Genomic DNA, 27,730 nt, shown 5'->3' on the forward strand with positions numbered 1-27,730 from the left:
TAAACTATCTGTTTACCATCTATAAATGATGGTTATTGTAAAGTGTTACCTTTTTTTGTCTTTAAAAACACTAACTGTGTATGTAGCTTTGGAGCTAAATTGATTGGTGTTTTAAAGGATCAGTGTATTTGTGGAAATGGTATTAAAACTTGTCTAAGGTACAGCAACATGCTGCAGACTTTAACCCGATCAGTTCAGGGCATGTGATTGTTCTTTTACCCATTTTTTCTGTATATATTTAATAAGGTAGCCTGTCAAGGTTGCTTTTGTTAGCCTCTAAGTTTCTGTCTTTATTTAACCCTTTGATGCACAACATATTGACACCTCTTTTAATGCACAACATGGGTCAAAAATGACGTTATGTAATGCTTACTGTGTGTTTCTGTGCTCTATCTTTTGATATCAAGTTATTTTATGATTGAATATATTCCAGATATTCTTTAAATATCTTGTTTTTGATAACAACAGATCATTATTTCCATTTTGCCGCTCATACTTTATGAAGAAAAAAAGGTTTTGTGTTATTACATAGCTAACTATTTGGCTAAGTAGCTTGCTAAGCTAACTACTTAGCCAAGAAGTTAGCTACGTAGTTAGCTTAGCAAACTACTAAGCTAAAAAAAATGGATATGGGTCATTTTTGACCCATGTTGTGCATTAGAAGAGTAGTGACACAAAAAGGGATTTTATTAAAAAATGAATAAAGGAAAACATGAAATTAGGATGTATGATGATCAAAAACAAACTAATTGAGGAAAACCTGGAATACTGAATGATGAAAATAATTCATTGCAACGATATAGAACATAAAAAATCTGTCGGGTCACTTTAGACCCATGTTGTGCATCAAAGGGTTAAAAAAGCACATCAACACAGTTTGGATAGCAAAACCTCGTAGTAAATTTCAACCCTATCTCCAAAAAAAGATAAGCAGTTTAAGGTAAAAACCACATATTTTTCCTCATGTAGTATAAACCTGCTGCATCTCAAATTCATCTTCAGGTTCAAAGCTTTCAGATGATGTTCAACACTTCTATGTGCCATTTATTGTTGACCTGCTATCTCCCCCTAAACACCCACTGATCACAACCACCAATTCTGAATTTTTTTTAAAAAGGACCTCGAAAGGTAACCTGTTAAATGATCCACAATGACTCACTGTCAATAATTCACAGTGCTCAGGCAGTAATGTTGTGTACTATTGTGTTGTTTTATAGGCCACATTTAAAGGATGGATGGAGATAATGCATGCAGCTGTTGATTCTAGAGGAGTAAGTATGTCTATCTTCTCCATTGACCTCCATCATTAATACGTCACAGTAACATAGACTGTATATAAATAATGGACGTAGTCACCGTGACGTCACCCATTGGTTTGTGGTTTATCTTTCTTACCTCAGAAAACTGAGCAGCGACTCCTTGGAGTGTCTGTTAGTCCAACCAAACGCTGAACAAGACATTTACTGAACAAAACGTTCAAATAAACTGTCATTAAGTGAAAATACAGTGAAAGGGTCAAAGTTATGAGACCAAACCGCTAAACGTCCTCTTTTCTATCTATATAACGTTATATATAACTTTATTGACACGTTTCCATGGATACGCATTGTTCTGCTTCTCTCCTGATGACGGCTCGCCTCGTCAGTGACCTGTCAATCAAAGGTAGCCCCGCCCCCAAATCATACGATTCTTTATCTTCTATTTTCTTCTAAATGGGGCCATTATTAGAACTATTGACATCAGATTGTCTTGAACATGATTTTTTACTAGCGATTGAGACCATAGTGTTGTCCCTGAAATTTTTTTCTGAGGTAATAAATCAAGTGAGAAGTTTTCAAATTTAGCACTGAAATGAATGGGCAGATTTCTTTTGCAGCCAAACTTAGCACCCCCTACTGGAATTTTCGGTGAATTGCAGGCTTTATGCACTTCCTGGTTGGCCTCCATGCTCAGACACGGAGATTGCCGCCTGCACAGTAACCAGCTGACCTGTAAACTGTTTGGTTCCAGGTGGAGGAGCAGCCCATCAGAGAGATCAACCTCTACATGTACCTGTACTTCGTCGTCTTCATCATATTCGGCTCCTTCTTCACTCTCAATCTCTTCATTGGTGTCATTATTGACAATTTCAATCAGCAGAAAAGAAAGATGAGTATTGTAACACTAACATCAGATCCTTTAGTGTTTGCAAGCAGTTCTGTCCATGTACAAGATTTGGCATCTCAGCCATAAAGAATTACACAAATTTTAAATATCCGACATATTTCATTCTCCAGGCAAAGCCACATTTGAAGAATTGTGTGCAGATACTAACTGACCTGGTTTGGAAGTAATCGGTTTGTTTTGTCACCTTCTCCTGTAATGTTTGTTTCTCACCAACAGCAAAAATGTTTGTTGGTCAATTTGACCCAGGACAAGTTTAATTATCCAAAAGTGTCAGAAACCAAAAAATCTCAATAAACATTGTTTATATATATTTTTTTTAAATGCACGTTAAAACTTTTTTTTATGGACATTGGAAAGACCTACATAAAAATACAGTAGATTTACACGACAATTAGGTTTTTAAATTTTTATTTTACATTTTTACATTTTTTCCTTTTATGGAGTGATAAATTAACACGAGTCACCTCAGTATCTATTAATATAAACATGCAAATATATGAAATTAACCATTTTCATACTTTTTTTGTTTTTATATTTTTAAACTTTGAAATGGGTCATTTTGACCCGCAACAGAAGGGTTAAGTAATGTGAGGTTTTTTTATTACCTAAATTGAGTTATATGGGTATTTATTGTTTATTTATCCCTCCTATGACCTTGTTATCCCATTCCATTTTATTTTCTCCTCTCACATTTTTCCTCTCACAGATCAGGTTCAATGAGGATAATTCACTCGTTTTTCATAAAAAATGCATGTAAAAACTTTTTTTATGTACATTGGAAAGACCTACATATAAAAATGGAATGGCTTTACATGACATTGATATGTGAAATGAACCATTTTCATTTTATACGTTGATTACACGTATTAAGCCAAGCAGAAGAAGTTTCACCCCCCAAAATAAATACTTAATAACAGGAGGGTTTGCATTTTTCTGTAAAAAATAATGTTTGGTGTTTTGCTCTATACTTAGGTGGACAGGATATCTTCATGACTGAAGAGCAGAAGAAGTATTATAACGCCATGAAGAAGTTGGGATCTAAAAAGCCTCAAAAGCCAATACCAAGGCCTGCGGTAAAATATCATTCACACATTTAATGTTGTATTAATAATGATTCTCATGAAGCCAGTCTAAGTTCTGTCTGTGAAGATTATAAGGACATACTTTATTAAACTAAATATATTTTACTTTTATATGAATGAACAATATAGCCATAATGAGGTACAATTCATTGTTTTGTGTTAAAACAATATGTTCTATATTTTTAAGCATACGTTTGATTCACAAATTCATTACTGTAATGCACATTTACATTACATTTGTTTAAAAATGTATCATTTAACAGAATATAATCAAACATAATGTTTCTTTGAACAATGTATAAAGAACAAAATCTGAACGAAAATTGATGAGAATAAATGGTTAAATGTTAAGGTAATGATAGAATTGTTTGCATTAAAATATGTGTAAATTTTAATAAAATACATGTTGGTGATACCAGCAACTTGAGCATATTTAAGTGCTTGCCAAAGAAAAAAAAAAATTCGTTGTTTTTTTTTTTATTTAAAAATATGTTACGGTAATGAATTTTGCTCACAGTGTCTCTAAAAATGTCGGAAAATACATTTAAAAAATTTAAATAGATTATAAATTCATATTAATCAGTGACTTTAGATCGTATTTGTTATAAAGGGTCAAATAAAATATGTATTCAATGCTCTTGGATTTTTACTATGAGCTACTAGCCTGGGTATACCCAGACTGCCTTGCGCGCTCAAATTTAATTTCGAACTGCGGCGGAGTCTGGAAACCAGGAAGGATTCTTAGCCCTGTTTTAGGGAACCAATCACAGAGCGGGGAGGGACGGCAAGACGATGACGCGTACTACTCGGCAGACGGAAGCTTGTAGTTTTCCGGATCCAACATGTCTGCAGCAGACGCGAAACTCTCTTTAGCTGTAGATGGTGTTTTAAATAGTTTAGAGCGAAAGTTGAAAGGCGAAAGGTCTCTCGGCGGCTCCGCTGAGATCACCGGCGTTATGGTAGCGGGGCTATTAGCGTCGCTAGCGGCTATTAGCGTCGCTAGCGGCTATTAGCGCCGCTAGCGGCTAATAGCCCCGCTACCGCGGACAGCGGAGCCGCCGAGAGGCCCGCAGCAGCTTGTTTATTGCCCATAAAATTAGTGGATGTGTGTGGCTGAATGACATGAGGGGGAATAAAGCGTGAAAATAAATAATCTTGCAGAAAGCGAGAACTGGAGAAGCAAAGCAGCAAACAACACTCTCTCACAGACACACACACAACAAACATAGATTTCTGTTGCTCTACTACGTCATCTGGTATAACTGATCTGATTGGCTAAGAGCTACCTACAGACGCTTTGATAGATATTCTAAGCGTCCAATAAACGGCTCTGGAGGATCGTAAACCACACGTCCTCTACAGAAAAATACATTGCTCGTTGCCAGACTAGACATCATTTGAGAATAGTCTGGTGTTAGCCAGGCTAATGAGCTGCACCATGTTGATGACAATCACCCAAATCCTGCAATCATTCCTGACAATATTATACTAATACTTTCCATTTGTATTTCCCAATCCCAGAATATTCTCCAAGCCTTTTTCTTCGATCTTGTGTCCAAGCAAGCCTTCGACATCATGATCATGATGCTCATCATCGTCAACATGGTGACCATGATGGTGGAAACCGACGAGCAGTCCGAGCGCAGCGAGTCCATCCTGAACAAGATCAACCTGGTCTTCATCGTCATCTTCACCACCGAATGCCTCATCAAGATCTTTGCCCTCCGTTGTTATTTCTTCACAGTTGCATGGAACATCTTTGATTTTGTGGTGATAATTCTCTCTATCGTGGGTAAGTCCAAACACACACACACACACACACACACACACAACAAAAAAGACACACCATTGACTATTTCCTTTCCTTTTTTAACATTGTGAAATTTTCCTTTTTATTTTTTGGTATTTTCCCTTGGACTATTGTACATCCTTCACTGAAAGATTTCTGGCAGATGTATCCACATCCAGGTGCAGAAAACTAATCATTTAAAACTATGAAAACAGAAACAAAGGGTTGTGTAGCCTTTACAAAGTCTTTGTAGTCAATTCTTTAGTTTTGATTTCTTGTCAATTACTGTATTATTGACTGTGATAAAAAGAAACATTCCTGGCTGCTGTTCAAAAAATTACAATACGCAAGACTTAAAGCTGCATTAACAGACTTTTTTGGAGGCAGTGAAGCAAGCTGTAATACAACATATTTATTATCGACTTCAATTTCTTATTTATGCATCCAGTGGACTTGGAGCTACCGTAGACAAAAAGAAGTGTATGTTACCTTCCGTTCTGGAAAAGTGAAGCCAATGAACCTGTATTCTTTTTAATAGCCAGCAGGGGGCGACTCTATTGGTTGCAAAAAAATAAGTATGATTGTATAGAAGTCTATGAGAAAATCTAGCTGCATCTGACTTGATTTATTACCTCTTTGCTAATGTGTTAATGGTCTCAATCATTAGTTTCTTCTTCAACACAGCGTGGTGTTCATTTAGTAAATTATGGCCCCTTTTAGAGTAAAATAGATGATATGATGGTATGTTTTAGGGTGTGGTTGCATTATGACTGAAAAGTTGTTACCATGGCGACCTGTCATTTAAATTAGATCCATGGCAGTGTGCAATGTAATAGCCATGAGCTTGTTTTTGGTTCAGATCCATAGAGGAAAAGTAGTGTATGTTACCTCCCGTTCTGAAAAAGTGAAGCTAATGAGGATATGCCATAAACGTGTATTCTTTCTAAGGGCCTGCAGGGGGCGACTCTTTTGGTTGCAGAAAACAAGTCTGATTGCATTGAAATCTTTGCCAAAATCTAGCTGCATCTCACTTTATTTATTACTTCTTTTTCTAATTTTTCTAATGTTTTACGGCGTGGCTACATTAAGACTGACAAGCTGTTACCATGGCGACCTGTCATTGAAATAAGAGGAGCAATGCGTATCCATGGCAGTGTGCATTTTATTAGCCATGAGCTTGTTTTTGGTTTACCTTGACTTGTGGAAGCTAGCTTCGTTAGCAGCAATTTTGTGCTATGGAGCCAGCAACAGTCAGGTTGCTGGTTTTGGTGGACGTAGAGTCGTAGTGTCTTCTGAGTTCTTAGTTAGATCCAAACTCTTGGATGGCTTTTGTGGCTCCCAAAGAATAATACAAAAAACAATCTACAGGAGCAACATGAGCATTTATTTGTTGTGTTTTTGCCCTATGGTGAATATAAATCCAGTATTCTTGGTCCTTTTTGCTCAGTTTTGGTACCCACCGACTCCTGAGGAGGTATAATGCTCCACTATGTTTATCAGCTAGAAGCTAACATGGTCTGACAGGTAGTGTACGGTGGGTTTGTTGAGGTTGTTGAGAGGAAACAGAGCAGTAAAGTTGCGGCCTGTAGAACTGAGATTAACTGCCGAGTTGGGTGACAATTTTTTGAACTGCAGAGTTGGGTGACTCTGTTTGTCAGTAAAAGCAACCCCATTCACACAAAGTTATATGATCCATTGCTAATGTAAACATTTTGATGAAGTGCAGTTTTAAGTATCTTTTAGCACATCCCTTTGCAGTAAGATAAACCTTTTCTTTATTTTTCTTTGATTTCAGGGATTGTTCTCGCAGACATCATTGAGAAGTACTTTGTATCCCCGACCCTGTTCCGAGTCATCAGACTGGCAAGGATAGGACGTGTCCTTCGACTTATACGTGCAGCCAAAGGAATAAGGACTTTACTGTTTGCCTTAATGATGTCCATGCCGGCACTGTTCAACATCGGCCTCCTGCTGTTCCTCGTCATGTTCATCTACGCTATCTTTGGTATGGCAAACTTTGCCTACGTGAAAAAACAGGATGGGATCGACGACATGTTTAACTTTGAGACCTTTGGGAATAGCATGATCTGCCTTTTTCAGATCAGCACATCGGCAGGCTGGGACAACCTCCTGAGTCCCATAATGGCCAGCTCCCCAGAGGAGTGTGACCTGAACTTTGTCAACACCGGCACTAACACCCGGGGAAACTGCGGCAGCCCCTCAGTGGGTATCGCTTTCTTTGTCAGTTACATAATCATCTCTTTCCTCATTGTGGTAAATATGTATATAGCTATCATCCTGGAGAACTTCAGCGTGGCCACAGAGGAGAGTACGGAGCCACTGAGCGAGGACGACTTTGAAATGTTTTATGAAGTTTGGGAGAAGTTTGATTCTGAGGCCACACAGTTCATTGAGTTTTCCATGCTGTCGATCTTTGCTGACACTTTGTCGGAGCCGCTGCGCATAGCCAAGCCCAACAAGATCAAACTGATCGCAATGGACCTTCCCATGGTCAGCGGGGATCGGATCCACTGCCTGGACATCCTGTTTGCCTTCACGAAGCGAGTCCTGGGAGAGTCCGGAGAGATGGACGCCCTCAAGCAGCAGATGGAAGAGAAGTTCATGATGACGAACCCCTCCAAGATTTCCCACGAGCCCATCACCTCCACGCTGCGCCGCAAACTGGAAGAGGTGTCCGCGATCATCATCCAGAGGAGTTACAGGAGGCATCTGGTGCGCCGGCAGATGAAGCAGGCGTCCTACCTCTACAGACAAATCAACTACGAGACTGTAGTAGATGTGGAGAATGCTCCGGAGACGGAGGGGCTGATCGCCTCCATGATGCACCACTACGGACTCGTTGGGGAGGAGATTGTACCGAGAACAGAGGACGTTCTACTGTCCTCGCCGCCATCTTACGACAGCGTGACCCGGGCAGTCAGCGACGAGGTCCTCAGATCGATATCCAGAGACTCTGAACTCGGAGAGCCTGGTGAAAACTATGAGGAAACTTTCCTTTGAGACTCGATTGTGTGGAGAGTGTTTGTGTGGTTTTTGTCTGTTTTGTTTACAGCAGAGAATATAGCTCAAAATAACTCATGGTCAAAGATGAAAGATGAGATAAACCTTTTTTATATATATTTGTAGATGCCAAGGAAATATGCAATATTTTAAGTAACTCAGCCTCTGTTTAAATAGAACTATTTAATTTTATTACACAGCCACGACCTCTATGTGAGCAAGACAAACTTGTCCTCATGCCATTTCACAAATTAACATCTGGCAGATCATTTATAACATAGAAAAAGAACAAAAAATTATGAAATCTATTTATATGTATATCGACTTTATATTAACCAAGAATAACATTTTCCTGAAGTACAAATGCAACAATTGAATCAAATTAGTTTTTAAACTGGAACAAAGCAAATAAAGTTCAGGTCTGAAACGTCCCTAAGGATGCAGACATTATACGACTGTGTTTGCAAAATGTTTCATTGGCCAAATGGCGTAAGTTGTCTTCTTGGACCTGCAGTATTTGTCCAAGTTCATCATTTTGCCACTCCTAGACATGTTGTTAGCTCAACAGCTAGCAGGCATTCACAGAAATGATTGTACTACAGTTGACATTACTTTATGCTTTTGTTGCTAAAACACCTGAGCACTTGTACAGTGAAGTTTGTATCATCTTCAGGCTAGTCAGTAACTTGTATTTATAAAGTTGAAGTAACTTACGAACTAACTTCGCAAACAAGCTAAAGTAGCTAACAAACTAAAGTCGTAAACAAGCTAAATTAGCTAAAAGAACTGTAATAACTAAGGAAAAATGAATTTGTAAAACATTAGCAACATTCCTTACAGGAAACAACATAAGGGAGTTTGTTTGAACTGATTAAAGCAGCTGTAATTAATAGTCCTTAGCTAACAAACTAAAGAACTAATGTAGCTAACCAGCTAAAGTAGCTAACAAACTAAAGTCCTAAACAAGCTAAATTAGCTAAAAGAACTGTAACAAACTAAAGAACTAATGTAGCTAACAAGCTAAAGTAGCTAACGAACTAAAGTCCTAAACAAGCTAAAGTAGCTAACAAACTAAAGTCCTAAACAAGCTAAATGAGCTTTAAAACACTGTAATAACTAAGGAAAAATGACTTTGCGAAAGATTAGCAACATTTCTTACAGAAAACAGCATTAGGGAGTTTGTTTGAACTGATTAAAGCAGCTATAATTAATAGTCCTATCCTAACAAACTAAAGTACTAATGTAGCTAACAAGCTAAAGTAGCTATGGAAAAATACCTTTAGTTAAACATTAGCAACATTTCTTGAGTACAGAAAGCTGCATTTAAGACTTTGTAGGAATATATTCAAGCTACTGTAAATGCTGTTTTTCGCACAAAAAAACTTTGTATGAAATATTTTTGAGTGAAAAAATGCCGCTTTTTCACATTTCTGTATTTTTGTACACATGTTCAGCTATTTGAATATATCTGATATAAAGTCCACTCCACAAGTGCTCAGAGGTTTTGAAACACTTCGGTTCACCAACATTCTGCCGCCATGCTGCTCACAAACCAACAGGCCGACTTACTAAAAGCAGATTGAGAATATTGAACATCTTGTAGTTCTTACATTTCACAGTGAGCTACTACGTTGTAGCTAGCCGGCTATATTACTAACTGACGCTGACACGTGGAGTGAATTTGCATTCGTGACTGTAGCTGCTCATTCAGGTGTTACTGTTGTGATTTTAACCAAAGCTAACGTTTGCTCAAAACATTTTCCAATTTACATTTTAACATTATAACATTTTGAAGGGAAAAAGTATAACCAATTGACCGTTCGCAAAAGCTCAGCCCCCTTAGTTACTGTTGCTATGCCCAACAAGCTTCCACAGACAGCAATGCTCCTCTTGTTTTTTGAGTTTTGGGAAAGGGGGAAAATACGACTCCTCTTGCTAAACTCTGAGGGTACCTGGTGTCGGACCGTTTCACCTTGTTGCTCAGACCTCAAAGCTTGACGGATCTTCTTCTCTTAGTAACGGTTGCTAAGGCTATGATTGGACGAGGAGCGTTCGGGGGAGGAGTTTTGCGAATGTCAATTGTAAGCCAGAATTGTAAATTGATAACAACTTCTAATTTGGGGGATTTTTTTCATTTATTTATGAGTTGTTTGATGGATGAAATGATTCCTTTGATATGCACTATGATTGAATGAAGGTGCTTTATGCTGTATGTAATGGTGGAGATACTGGTTGAAATAGCATCAAGTGCATTCAGGTCATGACACTAATACAGCAAACAGCTAAATGTCTTGTATTCAGTATGGACTACGAATAATGTGAAGAAATATACCACAATTGGTTCCTATTTGAAAAACTTCAAATTATTTGTCAAACATAGCTCATAACCAGTTGTACTGATTACAATGAAGAGCTGTGTGTACTAATAATCCCTGAATTATGTGCCTGATTTTGATTGTTATCCGCACACTTCTCTGAATCTCTTTGGGCCATTTAATTTGATCTGATGGATGTGGATTGGAAGAGCGTGAATGCACTGAAAGCTCATTTTGTAATTAACTGTGTAAAGTACTTTGAGGCTGTTGTAATGTATGTAAAGCTAATTTTTACCTATTTTTTTGTAATGTATTTATATTGAAAGACCATTTCAGTGACTCTCATGCCGGCCATAACAAGATACGATCAAATTATCTAAATAAATATACTGTGTTCATTTTTATATATAAAAGACTTTCCTTGAGAACCTGATTGTCTGTATTGCATTTAGGTTGATCGTTTCATGGATTGTTTTATTAAATGGTAATAAAACTCTTTTCCATATTTGTGGGTTCTCCAACTCTCAGTGCAGTTAGTTGGATGACACATGTTTGGGTTATTCTGAAAAAGGAAATAGCCACACTTTATAATAATAATAATAATAATAATAATAACTGTATTTCTATAGCACCTTTTGAAAACAGCAGCTTATAAAGTGCTTTGACAAAGAGAGGTTAATTACAACAAGAATGATGCCATAAGGCTAAAAAACAATTCTTACATTAAAAGAAAAACAATAAAAGGGAGCAGGAAAAATCACAAGACATTCTCAGATACACAGAAAATAAAAGGAGTAAAAAAGTAAGAAGTGAAGAAGTAAAAAGGAGTGGTAGAATAGAAAGCATTACATAAAAGCAAGTCTATAAAAGTGGGTTTTAAGAAGTGATTTAAGAGAAGTTACTGACTCTGCACGCCTTATCTCTTTATAATCATTAATTGTTTAAATATGAATATATTTTCTGTACACAAACAACAAAAGCAAATGTCAAAACTGTACAGTGTTGCTCCATTTTCACATGAGGAACCAGTTAGCTGATTTGACCTCATTACAAGGCAGCCGCTGTTAAGTCTCTCTGAGTCCATGCGTATAAAAAAAAAAAAAAAACCAGGACAGATGTGCACAAACCTCTGCATCTCTACGGCTCCCTGTCCCTCTGAGTGTATTGCCCTTTAAAGCTTGAATTTGTGTATAATGGCTGCAGAAATGGAGTTAAAAAAAAAGAAAAACTCAGCTGATGTGAACTTGTTAGAGAGTAGAGACACTCACACAAAGAAACAGCACATAGTACCTACACTTTGACTTTATTATCATTCAGTTATACATTAAAAAAAATATGCACATGAACGAAATTCTGTTGCATTGGTTCACCGTGCACTGTAAAAAAAATGTTTGTAGAAATTACAGTAAAACACTGTCAAATAGCATCAGAAATAGGACGTAAAATTAAAAAAATGTTTATCATCTTGGTGGGCACTTCATTATCGTAAATCAAGGAATAGTACAAAACTTAAACTGTAAAAATATATTTTTTAAAAACATTTATGTAAAATTAATGGAGAAATACCATAATGTCACAAAGACACAATTACCCGAAAAATAACAGGATTATTCAGTCTAAATTACAGTTTTTGCTGGTATTTACATTAAGATTTACAGTAGAAAACCCCTCACTGTATTTTTATGGTGAAATTCTGGCAACTACAGCCGTCTGTATTTAACCGTAGATTAAACAGATTTTACAGTGTGCATACAGTGTGCTTGTTATCTGAAATGTTATACATAATAATGTATAATAATAATAATAATAAAGTAATAATTATTATATAATAATAATATAATAATAATAATAAAGTAATAATTATAATATAATAATAAAATTAGCAATAACAAATATATAATATAATAATAATAATAAAGTAATAATTATTATATAATAATAATAATAAAGTAATAATTATAATATAATAATATAATAATAATAATAACAAATATATAATAATAATAATAATAATAATAATAATAATAATAATAATGCAAAACAGCAAAAAAATCCACTGCAGTCATAGAAAAATCCAATAATAAACAGTGATCATCCATAAAAAATGAAAAATATGTTTTTTCTTTGTGTGTGTGTGTGTGTGTGTGTGTGTGTGTGTGTGTGTGTGTGTGTGTGTGTGTGTGTGTATTTTCCATCACTAGGACCTCTTTCTTCAATACATCAGTGAGTCATTTAAGAGATTTTTTTCTTGTTGTAGTGTTTCGATTTATGTGTCGAATTCAAGTTAACAGTTAAACACTCCCACATTTTCAGTTTGGCAAAAAAAAAAAAAAAAAAAAAAAAAAATCATCAAGGGTGCCAATTTGGATTTAGCCCCAAAGAGATTTCCTCTCTGTGGTTGTCGGGGTGGTCAAATCCAACTCTGACCAGCTGGGATAGAGGGATAATCTGTGTGTAAAAAAAAATCACTTGTTTTAATTACACACTCACAGACACACACATGCACGCACTCTCTCTCTCTCTCTCTCTCTCTCTCTCTCTTTCACACACACGAACATACAGTACTCATGTGGACATACATGCATAACCCCCCCCCCACACACACACACACACACTACACTCCTGCCATCCATCCTCATAATAGACAGATGCTTACTTTGAATTTAATTTGTGTTTGTGCATGAAGTGCCAGAAAAATGTGACTTGACTGAATGTGACTTGGTAATTGATCTGATTTTTAAGCGTTTGGACATGTGGCGGAGATTAAAGCTTCATCAGAGAGAGCAAACATTTATAAAAAGATTAAAAAGGCACTATGTCTAATTACAAAATGCACCAGCACACAGTAAAAACACAGCAATGTCAATGTAATGCATTACCAATGGTTTAGATATATATATAATGTAGACGTGCTAAACTCTATAATACAAAAGACATTTGATGAATTGCATGTTCTGTACGTGCCTTTTATTCAAATAACATTTAGTTAAAGGAAGGTTACGAGTCAGAGAGGTCAGAGGGAATGTAATTCATTTTATTTCACAGTGATGATCTCTGTCTGTAAATCTGTAAATCACTGGAGGGAACTTAAACCTCTGAAATGTGTGTATGTACTACAGGTGCATCTCAATAAATTAGAATATCATAGAAAAGTTTATTTATGTCAGTAATTTAATTCAAAAAGTACACTACTGGTCAAAAGTTTTAGAACACACCAACTTTTCCAGAATTGAATTGAAAAATTATGCAGTTTAATGTCTCAGTGTACTCTGAAATGAATGCACATTTGCAACATTTAATATTCTTGATTGAGCATGATAGTGTTTTGAAAGTAAAAAAAAGATTCAAAATCACATTTTATGTTGGACTAAAGGACTAAAAAAAGACACAAAATGACTAAAAAAAGACACAAAATGACTAAAAAAGACACAAAATGACCAAAAAAAGACACAAAATGACTTACAAAGACATGAAAAGAATTCAAAAATGGACAAAATAGCCCAAGACTCCATAGAGTTAAGTTGTTAACCCATTTCTTGTTCCCTGAAAAAGGCCTACTTGTATAATTCTGAAATGTACATTATTTTCCAGTTTTGGTTAAGCTTACCTTTTTTTATTTACCTCTGGCAGTTCACCACTTACCTTTGGACCCTTTCAAGCTGTTCATTTGACTTGAACTGCTTGAATTTCAATAAAAAACTGGAAAAATTGGGCTGTTCTAAAACTTTTGACCGGTAGTGTATAAATAACACATTATATATAGATCCATTACACACAGAATGAAACATTTCATGTCTTCATTTATTTAATTTATTCTAATTATAATGATTATGGCTTACATTTAATGAAGACCTAAAATTCAGTGTCTCAAAAAAAAAGAATATTACAAAAGACCGATTTTAAAAAGTATGTTTAATATGTAAATATTGTCCTCTAAAAGTCTGTCATCTATATGACTCAATACTTGACTTGAACTACTGGAAATGGACTTTTATCATATTCTGATTTATTGAGATGATCCTGTACTCAAAGTCACTCCTACTACTTTGGGTAATAACTGTTGATTTTATTAGTATTTTATTAACAGTAAGCACTAAACCAATTTGTGGTTTAAAGGAGAAAAAGGAGTTTTATATTTTTAATGCATCTCCAACTTTTTTCTGCCATTCCTGCATGTGTTTTTTATGGAAGCCTATTTATGCCAAAACTCACTGAAGTAAAAGTACAAAAGTATCAGCATCAAAATGTACTTAAAGTATCAAAAGTAAAAGTACATATTATGCAGAATGGATCAACTCAGATTGTTTTATATGTGTATTACAAATTTAATATTAGATTATTTGCATTGATGCTTTTATGTAAGCAGCATTTTAATTTTGTAAAGACAGGGCTCATTTTAACTACTTAATACGCTGTTATGGGGCTTAATTAAAAAAAAAAAAAAAACCTCTAATCACTTTAAATTGATCATTCTTTATGTTAAATCTCGACCTTTAAAGTAACTAAAGCTGTCAGCTAAATGTAGTGGAGTAAAAAGTACAATATTTGCCTCAAAATGTAACAGAGTAAGAGTATAAAGTTATATAAAATGGAAATACTCGCTGGAGTGAACTTAAAACTCTGAATTTTGAACTCTTTTGTTATAATTTGAAGAAGCAGGGGAAGTTTGTAAAGATTATGGTAAGCAAAGCCATCACAGAGGTCATGTTTTGATTTGTACACTGCAAAAAAGGTCTAAAAACCAGATAAAAACAGTAAATCTGAGGGAAATGATCTTGCTGCATGGACAGATAATTTACCTTGACAAGATTTCTTAAATTAAGATTATTAAATCTAGAAATAAGCATGTTGAACACTTAAAACCAGAATAAAACCACATAAAACCAGAATAAAACCAATTGAAACCAGAATAAAACCACATAAAACCAGAATAAAACCAGTTGAAACCAGAATAAAACCACATAAAACCAGAATAAATCCAGTTGAAACCAGAATAAAACCACATAAAACCAGAATAAAACCAGTTGAACCAGAATAAAACCACATAAAACCAGAATAAAACCAGTTGAAACCAGAATAAAACCACATAAAACCAGAATAAAACCAGTTGAAACCAGAATAAAACCACATAAAACCAGAAAAAAAAACAGTTGAAACCAGAATAAAACCACATAAAACCAGAATAAAACCAATTGAAACCAGAATAAAACCACATAAAACCAGAATAAAACTACATAAAACCAGAATAAAACCAGAATAAAACCAGTTGAAACCAGAATAAAACCAAGAGATTTCTTAAATTAAGATGATTAAATCTAGAAATAAGCATGTTGAACACTTAAAATAAGAAATTAACTCTTAAAACAAGATAAATTATGTAACACTTCTAAATCTAAAGTTTTTTTTAATCTTGATAAGAACCAAATAATTGTCAGGTCAATTTTTTTGCAGTGTACACTTTTCCTTTATATGTTAGCAGCGACCTTTCTGTCGCTGGTGACAAAGTAAAAGTGGAGGTTGGCCTCACTAAAAGGGCTGAGAAATAAAAAAAGAAGAGTAGAGGAAACAGCCTTTTTAAGTACAAGTGGTCCCTTCTGTCACTGCAGGATTTATGTGGTGTCATGGTGTCTGACGGGCCCAGATGGTCTGATGAGGCACTATCTAATTACTTTTATCATGGTTCCACTGTCTCTGATGAGGGTTTACTGGACCTCCACTGCCTCCAGCAGGACAGTCAGGAAGCTGCAGGACGTCCTGACCGGCTGGTTCTCTGCTGCAGGTTTCACTCTAACGTATTGAGATGATCCTGTAGATACTGTTGGGGTCAATGTGACCAGAAGAGCTGACTGTTGTGTTTCAACATCACTCCAGAAAAGAAAAAAAGACACAAAATGACCAAAAAATATACAAAATGACCAAAGAAGGCACAAATTGACCAATAACAGACATAAATTGACAAAAAAAGACAGAAAATTACAAAAACAGACAAATTGACCAAAAAAGACACAAAATGACCAAAAAAGACACAAAATGACTAAAAACAGACACAAAATGACAAAAAAGACACAAAATGACTAAAAACAGACACAAAATGATTAAAAAAAGACACAAAATGACTAAAAAAGACACAAAATGACCAAAAAAATACACAAAATGACCAAAAAAGACACAAAATGACAAAAAAAGACACAAAATGACTAAAAACAGACACAAAATGACTAAAAACAGACACAAAATGATTTTTAAAAAAAGACACAAAATGACTTTCAAAGACACAAAATGACTAAAAAATACACAACATGACTAAAATTGTTACGTTAAACACACAAGACACAAAAACCAGAGTTGATGACAGGATCACACACAATCACAAGATCACATTTATGTTGGTTTTTCTTTGTTTCTTTCTGGTTCAAAATGTTGATCCAGTAAGTCAGAATAAAAAATAAATTATTATCAGGTCATATAGGTGAAAAAAATATACCAACATGGCATTTAAACATTTTTTAAGTTTTGAATACAGGCAGGATGGAAAGGAGTCAGAAATGGACAATATCCTAAATCAGGGCTGTCAAACTCAAATACACAATGGGCCAAAATTTAAAACTTGAATAAAATCGCGGGCCAACATTGAACAAATAAACCTTTTAATATATACCAAACATGTTTTGCTTTAACATTAAATATGGAACCAGCAACACTTATAAACATACAATATATAACTAAATAGTGCAGACATGCAAAAAAAAATTCAAACAAAAAACACATCAATGTCATTAATTTATTAAATAAAAATGTAATAAAAATCGTATGCCTGTTTTCTATTTGCATCCTTCTGATTTAAATATCAAAATAAACTTTTTCAACAGGTTAATAAATTCTGCCTTTCTTTTCTCCATTTTTGGGAAGGGGTAGCTGGGAGACAGCTCTAGCTTGAGGTTGCTATGACGACTGTCACAGAGGAGCGTTTCTGGGTCCTGTCCTGATTGACGCGCCAAAACAACAGCAGGGCATTGTGGGATTTGTAGTATTAGCGGTAAATGCGCCGTATAATACCGGCGGGTCAGCTTTTATAGTACAATATATAACTAAATAGTGCAGACATGCAAAATCAAATTTCAAACAAAAACACATCAATGTCATTAATTTATTAAACAAAAAATAAATAAAAATCGTATGCCTCTTTTCTATTTGCATCCTTCTGATTTAAATATCAGAATAAAGTTTTTCAACAGGTTAATACATTTAAAAATAAAACAATAATAAATCTAGTATTAGCGGTAAATGCGCCGTATAATACCGGAGGGTCAGCTTTTATAGTACAATAATAATATAATAATTTGGTATTGCCCTGTCCTAAAGCCCATAGAGTTAATGAAGCCCTTCCGCCAGCAGGGGGCGCTGCGGCTCCTTTAAACTGGTGGAACTAGATAATGAGGCGGAAGTGACGTCAGCTTTAACAGCGAGAATCAAACAGCGGATCACTTCAGGACTCGTTTTACCTCAATAAATATTCTACAGCACCACTTCAACTATCACAGCTCTGTTGGAGGATATAATGGGTAACGGTTAGTGTTTGTTCTTCGTCATATCGTTGTTGTTTTAATGTTGTTTAGCTTGTTTGTTGTAGCTTTGAATCACAAACTAACAACAGTCACAACAGTTTTACTTAATCTACTTTAACCCTCCAAATCATTTTCAACAAACCATTAATAAAGGTTAACTTTCATAGAAGTGTCTGAAATGTTCACCATATGTGCCCCTCTGTGTGTTCCTTTGTAGATAATATAAATTTCAACTTTCTTCATACATTTTTACGTGTTTTATACATTTTTATTGCACCCAAAATGAATCCATATTTTAGTGAAACAGTAAAGATTATTCTGATTAAACACAGTTTTTCTGCACTGTAAGAGGGAAAACCTGGATATTCACTAGAAGTGTGTGATGACTGACAGGTTGTTTCTTCATGCAAAATACATTAAAATTCAATCAGGCTGCTTTATTTTAGGCGTTTAGATAAGGTGGGTCATTTTTTAACAATTAGGACAAGTTTTGTTTGAGTTTGAGTTTATTTATTTAAAACAGGGACAATACATATTAATGAACATATACATGTAAATATGCAAGATTATAGCCAACAGCTAATTTCCATCTTTAGTCCCTCTGGCAGGTTGATGTCAGTACCATAACAATAACAATAAAATCAATAAAACATCGATAACAACAAGTTGGCAGTTGAGCAGGAGGAGAGAAAACGTGTCCTTGAGCACAATAGAACAGAAAAGAAAAAGAGAAGCAAGAACAATGAAAAGTATAGTGGATCATGGAACATACAGGCCAGGGGTCAGGGGTCAGAGGTCAGGGGTCAGGGGACCAAACGTATTTCACTAGTGTTAAACGCTATGTTTATTATATCATAGGGTTGATTAAAGTGCTGAAGTGTTAAAGTGTTAGGTGCGTAATTATATTGCAGATTGCCCGATTGCACAGTAAATATAAAGTGCTATTTTAAATGCACAATAATCAATACACATTACATTTATTAAATACCAGCAATGGTAATTTTGTGATATTGGGAGTACCCATTTTTAAGAATATAAAGTGCATCTTGCCTTGCACGTAGCCCTAATACCTAAAAAGTAAATAAATATATAATAAATAGCAAAGATATTAATGGGGATGTGGGAGTATAGTAATCATAATAAAGCAGTGATGTTTATGTATGTACTCAGTAGAAATTGCGGATGGTACCCCAACAATTAGCTAACATTAAAACAAATATACAAGTTTAGGCACGGTTTTGACAACAGTGTTGTTCTGCCAATAGCCGAGCTTTAAGATGTTTGCTAGAAGAGGCGAGAGTCGGGAGTGTACAGAAAGTGAACACAACACAAGGAGTAATGCAGTCTGTCTTATTGTTGCACCCTGTGTAGTTTAAATGGCCGCTGGCTGATCATACATGTGTGCAAAAAGATGAACTTTGTTGGTGTTATTTTTACTGTACAGGTACATCTCAAAAAAATTTGAATATCATGAAAAAGTTCAGTATTTGTTGTCAGTCATTTCAGAAAGTGAAACTAATTTAATTTTTGCATCTATTTTTGGTCATTTTGTGTCTTTTCTTTTTACACAGGTACATTTAAAAAAAATTGAATAACATGAAAAAGGTCAATATTTTTTGTCAATTATTCCAGAAAGTGAAACTTGTATATTATATAGATTCATCACATAGAGTGAAATATTTCAAGCCTGTTTTTCTTGTAATTTTGATGATTCTGGCTTAGAGATAATGAAAACACAAAACTCAGTGTGTCAGTATAAAAGTAGAATATTGCTGGTGAGTGTAATGTGTTGGTCCTGGGTCAGTGGTGGTTATATTCTATGTAATATTCTAATTTTATACTGAGACACTGAGTTTTGTGTTTTAATTATCTCTAAGCCAGAATCATCAAAATTACAAGAAAAAACTAACAAATTTACAAGAAAAAAAATACAAAATTATGAAAAAAAATCTAAAAGAGAGAAAGAGACACATTTACAAGGAAAAAACAACAAATTCAAGAGCAAAAAAAAATCACAAATTTATGAGAACAAAAATACAAATTCTTGAGAAAAAAAATCTAAAAATTCATGAGAAAAATACAAATTTATGAGAAAAAAAACCCTCAGACTTCTTCTTTCAGACAGCCTGACATTGGTGTTTAAAATATCCTTTTTTTTATTGATCTCATGTAATATTCTAATTTTCTGAGACACTAAGTTTTATCTCTAAGCCAGAATCATCAAAATTACAAGAAAAACAGGCTTGAAATATTTCACTCTATGTGATGAATCTATATAATATACGAGTTTCACTTTCTGGAATAATTGACAAAAAATATTGAACTTTTTCCCAATACTTTTTTTTAGATGTACCTGTAGACCTGTACCTGTTTCTGATGTGATTACAGTATTTTTAATTATTATTAATAATAATATCCTGCTGGTCCCTGCAGAGGGAGCCGTGGCCCTGTCCTCCCTCAGGCTCCTGGTTCCTCCTCTGCGGGTGATGACGGCTCTGATGTGGAAGGTGGTTCGTCAGAGGAACATGGTGCATTATGGGAAAGTGGAGGAGTTTGTTTCCATGGTAACCGAAGCCGTCCCTGACGTCATGACAGAGCGACAGATGGGACTGCTCACTCTGGGCTTAAGGTCAAAGGTCAGAGATTCACATGTCACAACTTTTTTATTATTATTTCTGATATTTGTCTGATTGTGGAATAACTGTTGCTATTTACAGTGGTGGAAGAAGTATTCAGATCCATTACTGCAGTAAAAGTACTGATACCACACTGTGAAATTACTCCACTACAAGTAAAAGTCCTGCATTCAAAACTTACTGAAGTAAAAGTACAAAAGTATCAGCATCAAGATGTACTTAAAGTACCAAAAGTAAAAGTATTCTTTATGCAGAATGAACCCACTCAGATTGTTTTATATATTCCAAGTTTATTATTCAATTATTATTATTATTGATACATTTATGTAAGCAGCATTTTAATTTAATTATGTAGGGCTCATTTTAACTACTTAATATACTATTATGAGGTTTAATTATTATTTATTTATCATGTTTTTAATGTTAAATCTTGACCTGGAAAGTAACTGAAGCTGTCAGCTAAATGTAGTGAAGTAGAAGTATAAAGTTACATAAAATAAAAATACTCAAGTAAAGTACAAGTACCTCAAAATTGTACTTAAGTACAGTACTTGAGTAAATGCACTCAGTTACATTCCATCGCTGCTATTTTTATTAGCTTTTCACAATGATTATATTAAGTAATATAACTGTTCTGCACACACACACACACACACACACACACACACACACGCACACACAGACACACACACACACACACGCACGCACGCACACAGACACACACACACTCACGCACACACACACACACGCACACACACACACACACACACACACACACAGAGACACAGACACACAGACGCACACACACAGACGCCCACTATGAGGGGTATTTTATGCCAGCACACTATACTTAAACGCCTAGAATGCGTCGCCTGTGCCAGCATAAAGTCTGATTAATAGGCGTGCTTACAGACACGCGTATTGCGAGTACACCAGATGACATGGGTGACGGGTGAAAAGTGCCACGAGCGAACGTAGTGGACGCCTGTGTGTGTGTGTGTAACGCGTGTACGTTAACAGTGTGTTACTCTGTGTAACAGTTCAGCTGTTACACAGAGTCTCAGCTTCATATGGTATTGTTTATAAGAAAGCACAACTTACAGATGAACTCCAAGCCCCCACAGAGCTGTCAGGATATTTCTATTATTTTCAGGCCAGTTTTTATTTTCTTGTTAACGAAATCTCTCTCTCTCTCTCTCTCTCTCTAGGTTTGAATGATATCGAATTGATATTTAATGATAGCAAGGGTGAAAGGGATAATTAAAATAATTTCAGCTACTTAAAAATAGTAGGCTAATAGTAAAGTGCAACGCTCACAGCCAGTTCCCAGCTTCGCGCGCGGACACACAGTTCATTACGCACCAGCTGTAATTAGGTAGGTTTACCTGCCTGCAGAAGCCGTAATCGCTGTCACCCCTGAATATTAAGTAGCCATGCGGACCTATCTAATGAATATTCAGTAGCCATGTGGACAGCAGTCCGTTCACAATATGATTCCATCGGACCTTATATCTACACTGTTTAACCCAATTCGGCACTTATGCACAGTCCCATTATGTTTTACAGACATTCGTAGTTAACTAATGAGGTAAAACATTTTGTTTAAGCTGCATTTTGCTGACTTTCACTCCTAAAACAGGCTAATTAAGCCTCCGGTTTTGGCCGGAAAAACGTTAAGTTTATCTGGTAAGTACGAGATAGTCTTTCTCTTCATCTATAAATTGTGCTTTCTTATAAACAATACCATATGAAGCTGAGACTCTGTGTAACAGCTGAACTGTTATAGGCTTACACGCGTTACACACACACACAGGCGTCCACTACGTTCGCTGGTGGCACTTTTCACCCGTCACCCATGTTATCTGGTGTACTCGCAATACGCGTGTCTGTACGCCTATGTAGAATTGTACTTAACAGTCACGCGGGTCTTCATGTCACGTATTTGAGGCGTAGTTCACCCGTCACGCAGCCGTCACGTAGGCGTATGTGCAACAACGCGTGTACAGCGTCTGCGTGACGCCTGCGTGACGCCTGTCTGTCCATTGAAAGTGAATGGAATTTACACGCGCACGTTAGACGTTTGATGTCATCGCATAGGCGCTGTACACGCGTTTTAGTATAGTGTGCTGGCATAAAATGCCCCTCATACCCACACACACACGCACACACACACACACACACACACAGACGCACACACACGCACACACAGACACACACACAGAGACACAGACACACACACAAAGACACAGACACACACACACACAGACACACACACACACACACACACACACACACACAGACAGACAGACAGACAGACAGACAGACAGACACACAGACACAGACACAGACACAGACACACACAGACGCACAGCCACACACACACACAGACGCACAGCCACACACACACACACACAGACACGCACACGCACAGGCACACGCACACACACACACACACACACACACACACACACACAGACGCACACACACACACACACACACACACACACACACAGTGTGTTGATGGTAGCTCCTCTGGGAGGTTCTTGTGTTTTTTGACTCCTGCTTCATTGAATTACTGACATAAATAAACGTATAATATATAATATTCTAATGTATTGAGATGCAGCTGTAGATGAGATTCAGAGTTCTTGTCATTGAACAAAGACGTTACCAGTGAGATGAAATGCAGTTAATGATGTGAATCTTCACTCTGTGACTCTTCTCCAGATGATCTTCCACATGTTGAGCTGTGAACCTCCAGAGGATCTCAGAGGTCTGAGAACCAGCCTGAAGAGCCTCCAGCCATCAAGCTGCAGACAGGCTGGTGTGACTGTTCCACTCATTGATCATAAAAGGCAGATTAAGAAGTCTTCTACCTATTGATCCTGTGTGTGTTTAACTCTCCAGGGTCGTCATGGTAACGAAGCTCTTGAAGTAAACTTTGAGCGACTTGTTCAAAGACTGGTGGAGGAGCCAGCAGAGAGAAATCACTTCCTCCAGGTTTTTACACGCTGAAACATGAAACATTGTTGGTCACATGCAGGTTTTACATTCATGCTCTGAGTTTCAATGTTTCACCTTTCAGAACGTGTTTCCTGTGGAGTTTGGGCCGGACTTTGATTCAGCTCTGGAGACTCTTGTTAGTGAGTTCTTCACCAGACTGGAAGAGTTGCTGCTGGTACCAGACTTTAAGCAGGTGAAGACAACAACTAATGCCATAAAATTACAGTTTACAAAGAGATTGTTTGTCTGTTTACTTGTGTGTGTGTGTTTGTTTGCAGACTGCAGAGTGGATCAGTGATGCTCCTTCTGTGTTAGAAGAGTCCATGCAGTGTGTATGTGAACCAGACCAGCTCAAAGTTCTGCTCAGGATGAAGAGCCAGCGGGAGAAAATGGCAGAATTAGATACCAGCAGTAAGTCAACACCAGCCAGGTTTATTCTCACACATTTGACACTTTAAATCTCGTAAATCTGAAATTTTTTTCTTGTAGATTTGCCACTTTAATCTCGTAAATCTGCAACTTTTTTCTCACACATTTGCCACTTTAATCTCGTAAATCTGCGACTTTTTTCTTATAGATTTGCCACTTTAATCTGGTAAATCTGCAACTTTTTTCTCACACATTTGCCACTTTAATCTTGTAAATCTGCAACTTTTTTCTTGTAGATTTGCCACTTTAATCTTGTAAATCTGCGACTTTTTTCTCACACATTTGCCACTTTAATCTCGTAAATCTGTGAATTTTTTTGGGAAGATTTGACACTTTATATCTCGTAAATCTGCAACTTTTTTCTTGTAGATTTGGCACTTTAATCTTGTAAATCTGCAATTTATTTCTTGTAGATTTGACACTTTAATCTCGTAAATCGGCGACTTTTGTCTTGTAGATTTGCCACTTTAATCTTGTAAATCTGCAACTTTTTTCTCACACATTTGCCACTTTAATCTCGTAAATCTGCAACTTTTTTCTTGAAGATTTTCCACTTTAAATCTAGTAAATCTGCAAAAAAATTCTCACAGATTTGCCACTTTAATCTCTTAAATTTGCCACTTTTTTCTCTAAATATTACTCCCCTCCCCCCGGGTCCGTATTTTTATTTTTTTCATACTTGGCCCTAATACACCGTCGTACTAACTAAATTAGTTGCTAATGAAAATATTTTTCAAGGCAGCCCCAACCACAAAATGTCAGTTCTTAATATATTTTTAATTTCTCCTTTCAAACAGCACATTCTCCCTCAGAGCAGCGTCTCTTCTCCTCGTTGTCTCTCCTCCCTTCACTTGGACAGACCAACAGCAAAGAATCTGACACACAAACACTTGAAGCCCAAAGAGAATCTGAGGAGATTTCTCCTCAGGATGAAAGATCATCTGAGGAGGAAACAAGCCTTCTGGAGAGCAACAATGCAGAACAAACAACAGGAGGGGAATGTAGAGACAGTGTTCATGATGACGGAGCTTCAGACCTCCACCAAGCTCCCTCTACGTCTACTGAGAGTCCTGTAGTGTCCGGCTGTATGATGAAACCTCCCCAGCAGAGAATTGCACAGAAATGTGCACCATGTGGAAAGTGCTTCATTTATCGCTACGAACTTGTGAGGCATCAGAGGGAAAACACTCAATGTGGCAAAGCATTACTGAGGAACCCTAACCTGCAGAGAGCTGGTTATATTTGCAACAAATGTGGGAAAAGCTTTCAGTTTATAAAGGACAAGTTTAAGCACCAGTGTGTCCAGAATGTCCAAAAGTTTGACTGTTCTCAGTGCGGGAAAAGCTTTAAGAAAATGCACCAGCTGGAAAAACACGAGCTGACTCACACCCAGAACCGCATCTTCACCTGCAGACAGTGTGGGGAAGTGTTCCCCACTATGAGTGACTTGAAGACTCACCAGAGGATTCACTCTGCAGCCCACCAGTGCAGGCAGTGTGGGAAGTTTCTAATGTCTGATGTCAGTTTGAGATGCCACGAGTCGCGCCACAGACAGAAACACATTTGCGTCCAGTGCGGCAAAACTTCCAAGACCAAATCTGAATTGAAACGTCACATGCGCATTCACACAGGCGAGAGGCCGTTTCAGTGCACGTACTGTGGGAAACGCTTCTCCGTGTCGGGAAGCTTGACCATACACATCAGGATCCACACCGGGGAGAAACCGTACCTGTGCTCCGACTGCGGCAAGGCTTTCGTTTCAGGCGGAGATCTGCAGATACACAGACGCACCCACACGGGGGAGAAACCATACAAGTGTACCGTGTGTGGGAGGGGGTTCACCATGGCGAGCAAAGTGACGCTTCACATGCGAGTTCACACCGGAGAGCGCCCTTACACCTGTTCTCAGTGTGGGAAAGGTTTCTCACGAGGCGCTGAATTAAAGAAACACACCATGAACCACACAGGGGTTCGACCCTACGCCTGTCAGCTGTGTGCAAAGACTTACACATGCCTCAATCACCTCAAGAGACACTTGAAAACTCACAGCGTGGTGAAAAACTAGACTGTCTGAATCCACTGATTACTAAATGATATTCTATGAAACTCACGTTGTGTTCATGTAGCCGGCCTGTACGGGGCTGCGGGGTTGACTGTGTTTCAAAAGTTGTTGTGACTGACTGATTCCTTATCCTGCGTTTTCAGATCTGTTCTCTTTGTTCCCTCTACATACAATGACATCTAAGTGTATAACCGTACACAGTTTGGAGACAAGAATTAAAGAAGTATATGCAGGGCTCCAGACTGCCCCGAAATGGTCGCAGTTTGCCCCTAAAATTTGAGACGGTGCGGAAAAAAATGTCATCTACTCGTGCATGTACAGCCAGTAAACTTGAAGATTTTTTTATTGTCATTGTAATCCAGTTTCCTTGGTGTTTAACCCTTTATCAAGCAAATAACTATATTTGGTAACTTCAGGTAATAATTCGAGAAAAAAGTTTACTAGACTAATTACTAATTTACTAGATTAAAGTGGCAAATCTACAAGAAAAAAGTGGAAAAAAACTGCTTTTTTCTCTCGCATATTCACCACTTTAAATCTCATAAATCTGAGCATTTTTTTCCTCGTAGATTTGCCACTTTAAATTTGCCACTCTACTTTCTTGTAAACTTTTGTCTCAAAATATTAATTTTGTATGTTTTTTTTTTTTTTTTTTACACATTCTGGCTGTATGTAATATCCTCCAATATTCTCTAGGGTTGAAATTTGGAATTTGGTATTTCAATGAGTGCCCTATTAAGGGTTAATGTGGTGAATCTGGGAGAAAAAAGTTGTATTTTTCCACTTTTTTCTCTTAAATCTGCAACTTTTTTTCTTGTAGATTTGCCACTTTAATCTAGTAAATTTGCAACTTTTTTCTCTAAATATTACCTGAAGTTACCAAATATAGTTCTTTGCCTGATAAAGGATTAACTGGATGTAGCTAATGCAACAATAAACAGACGAGTTGAGGCAACATGTTCAGCGGCAACCACTCTCTCTTTTAATCAGCGCCACAACACCAACACCAACGCCCTACGGCAACTCTGGAGGGACACCACACTTCACATACAGGAAGACATGGCTAAGACAAAACACTGTTACATTATTAAATATTTTTTGTTGCTGACAAACTTGATTGTGCAATTTTTGTATTGAAATTGTGCAAAAAATGTAACAAAATCCTCAAATTCTTCCCTAAAACGGTTCTCTAAATCAGTAGTTCTCAACCTTTTTGAGTCGCGGCCCCCAATTTAACATGCATGACACTACAAAATGACCAAAAAAGACACAAATTGACCACAAAATGATCAAAAAAAGACACAAAATGACCAAAAAATACTTAAAATTAAGCAAAAAGGACTCAAATTGACCACAAAATGACAAAAAAATTACCACAAACAGACACAAATGGCCCAAAAAGAAACAAAATGACAAAAAAAAGACACAAAATTACTAAAAAAGGAAACAAAGTGACCAAAAAAGACAAAAAATTGACCACAGAATGATCAAAAAAGACACAAAATTATAAGAAAAAAAAAAACCACATGAACACTTTAACACAGTGGAGACAGACCTGACTTCCAAAATGATTTGGCGACCCCCAGAAATCATCTCGCGACCCCAATTGGGGTCCCAACCCCAAGGTTGAGAATAGTTGCTCTAAATGTCCTGACTCTTTGC

At 36.6% G+C, this 27,730-nt stretch overlaps 2 protein-coding genes across 2 annotated transcripts in view; both read left to right on the forward strand.

The window, feature by feature from the left end:
• LOC131980207 (sodium channel protein type 4 subunit alpha B-like) overlaps positions 1-10,878 on the forward strand; it is a 107,471-nt gene extending 96,593 nt beyond the window's left edge. Inside the window, exons 23-27 of the mRNA XM_059344420.1 lie at positions 1,218-1,271; positions 2,011-2,152; positions 3,139-3,239; positions 4,770-5,040; positions 6,833-10,878. Of these exons, the coding sequence (XP_059200403.1) occupies positions 1,218-1,271; positions 2,011-2,152; positions 3,139-3,239; positions 4,770-5,040; positions 6,833-8,058 (1,794 nt within the window). The 3' untranslated portion in view covers positions 8,059-10,878. The remainder of the gene's footprint in view (positions 1-1,217; positions 1,272-2,010; positions 2,153-3,138; positions 3,240-4,769; positions 5,041-6,832) is intronic.
• Positions 10,879-17,850: 6,972 nt separating this feature from the next.
• Positions 17,851-26,479, forward strand: LOC131980452 (zinc finger protein ZFMSA12A-like). Its single transcript, XM_059344699.1, has 7 exons — positions 17,851-17,941; positions 20,372-20,574; positions 23,302-23,394; positions 23,482-23,574; positions 23,660-23,770; positions 23,856-23,988; positions 24,804-26,479. Exons 1-7 carry the CDS (start codon positions 17,932-17,934, stop codon positions 26,069-26,071), a joined length of 1,911 nt encoding a protein of 636 aa, XP_059200682.1. The 5' UTR covers positions 17,851-17,931; the 3' UTR covers positions 26,072-26,479.
• The last annotated feature ends 1,251 nt before the right edge of the window (positions 26,480-27,730 follow it).

Source organism: Centropristis striata, chromosome 11, assembly GCF_030273125.1.
Source record: "Centropristis striata isolate RG_2023a ecotype Rhode Island chromosome 11, C.striata_1.0, whole genome shotgun sequence".
Lineage (NCBI taxonomy): Eukaryota > Metazoa > Chordata > Actinopteri > Perciformes > Serranidae > Centropristis > Centropristis striata.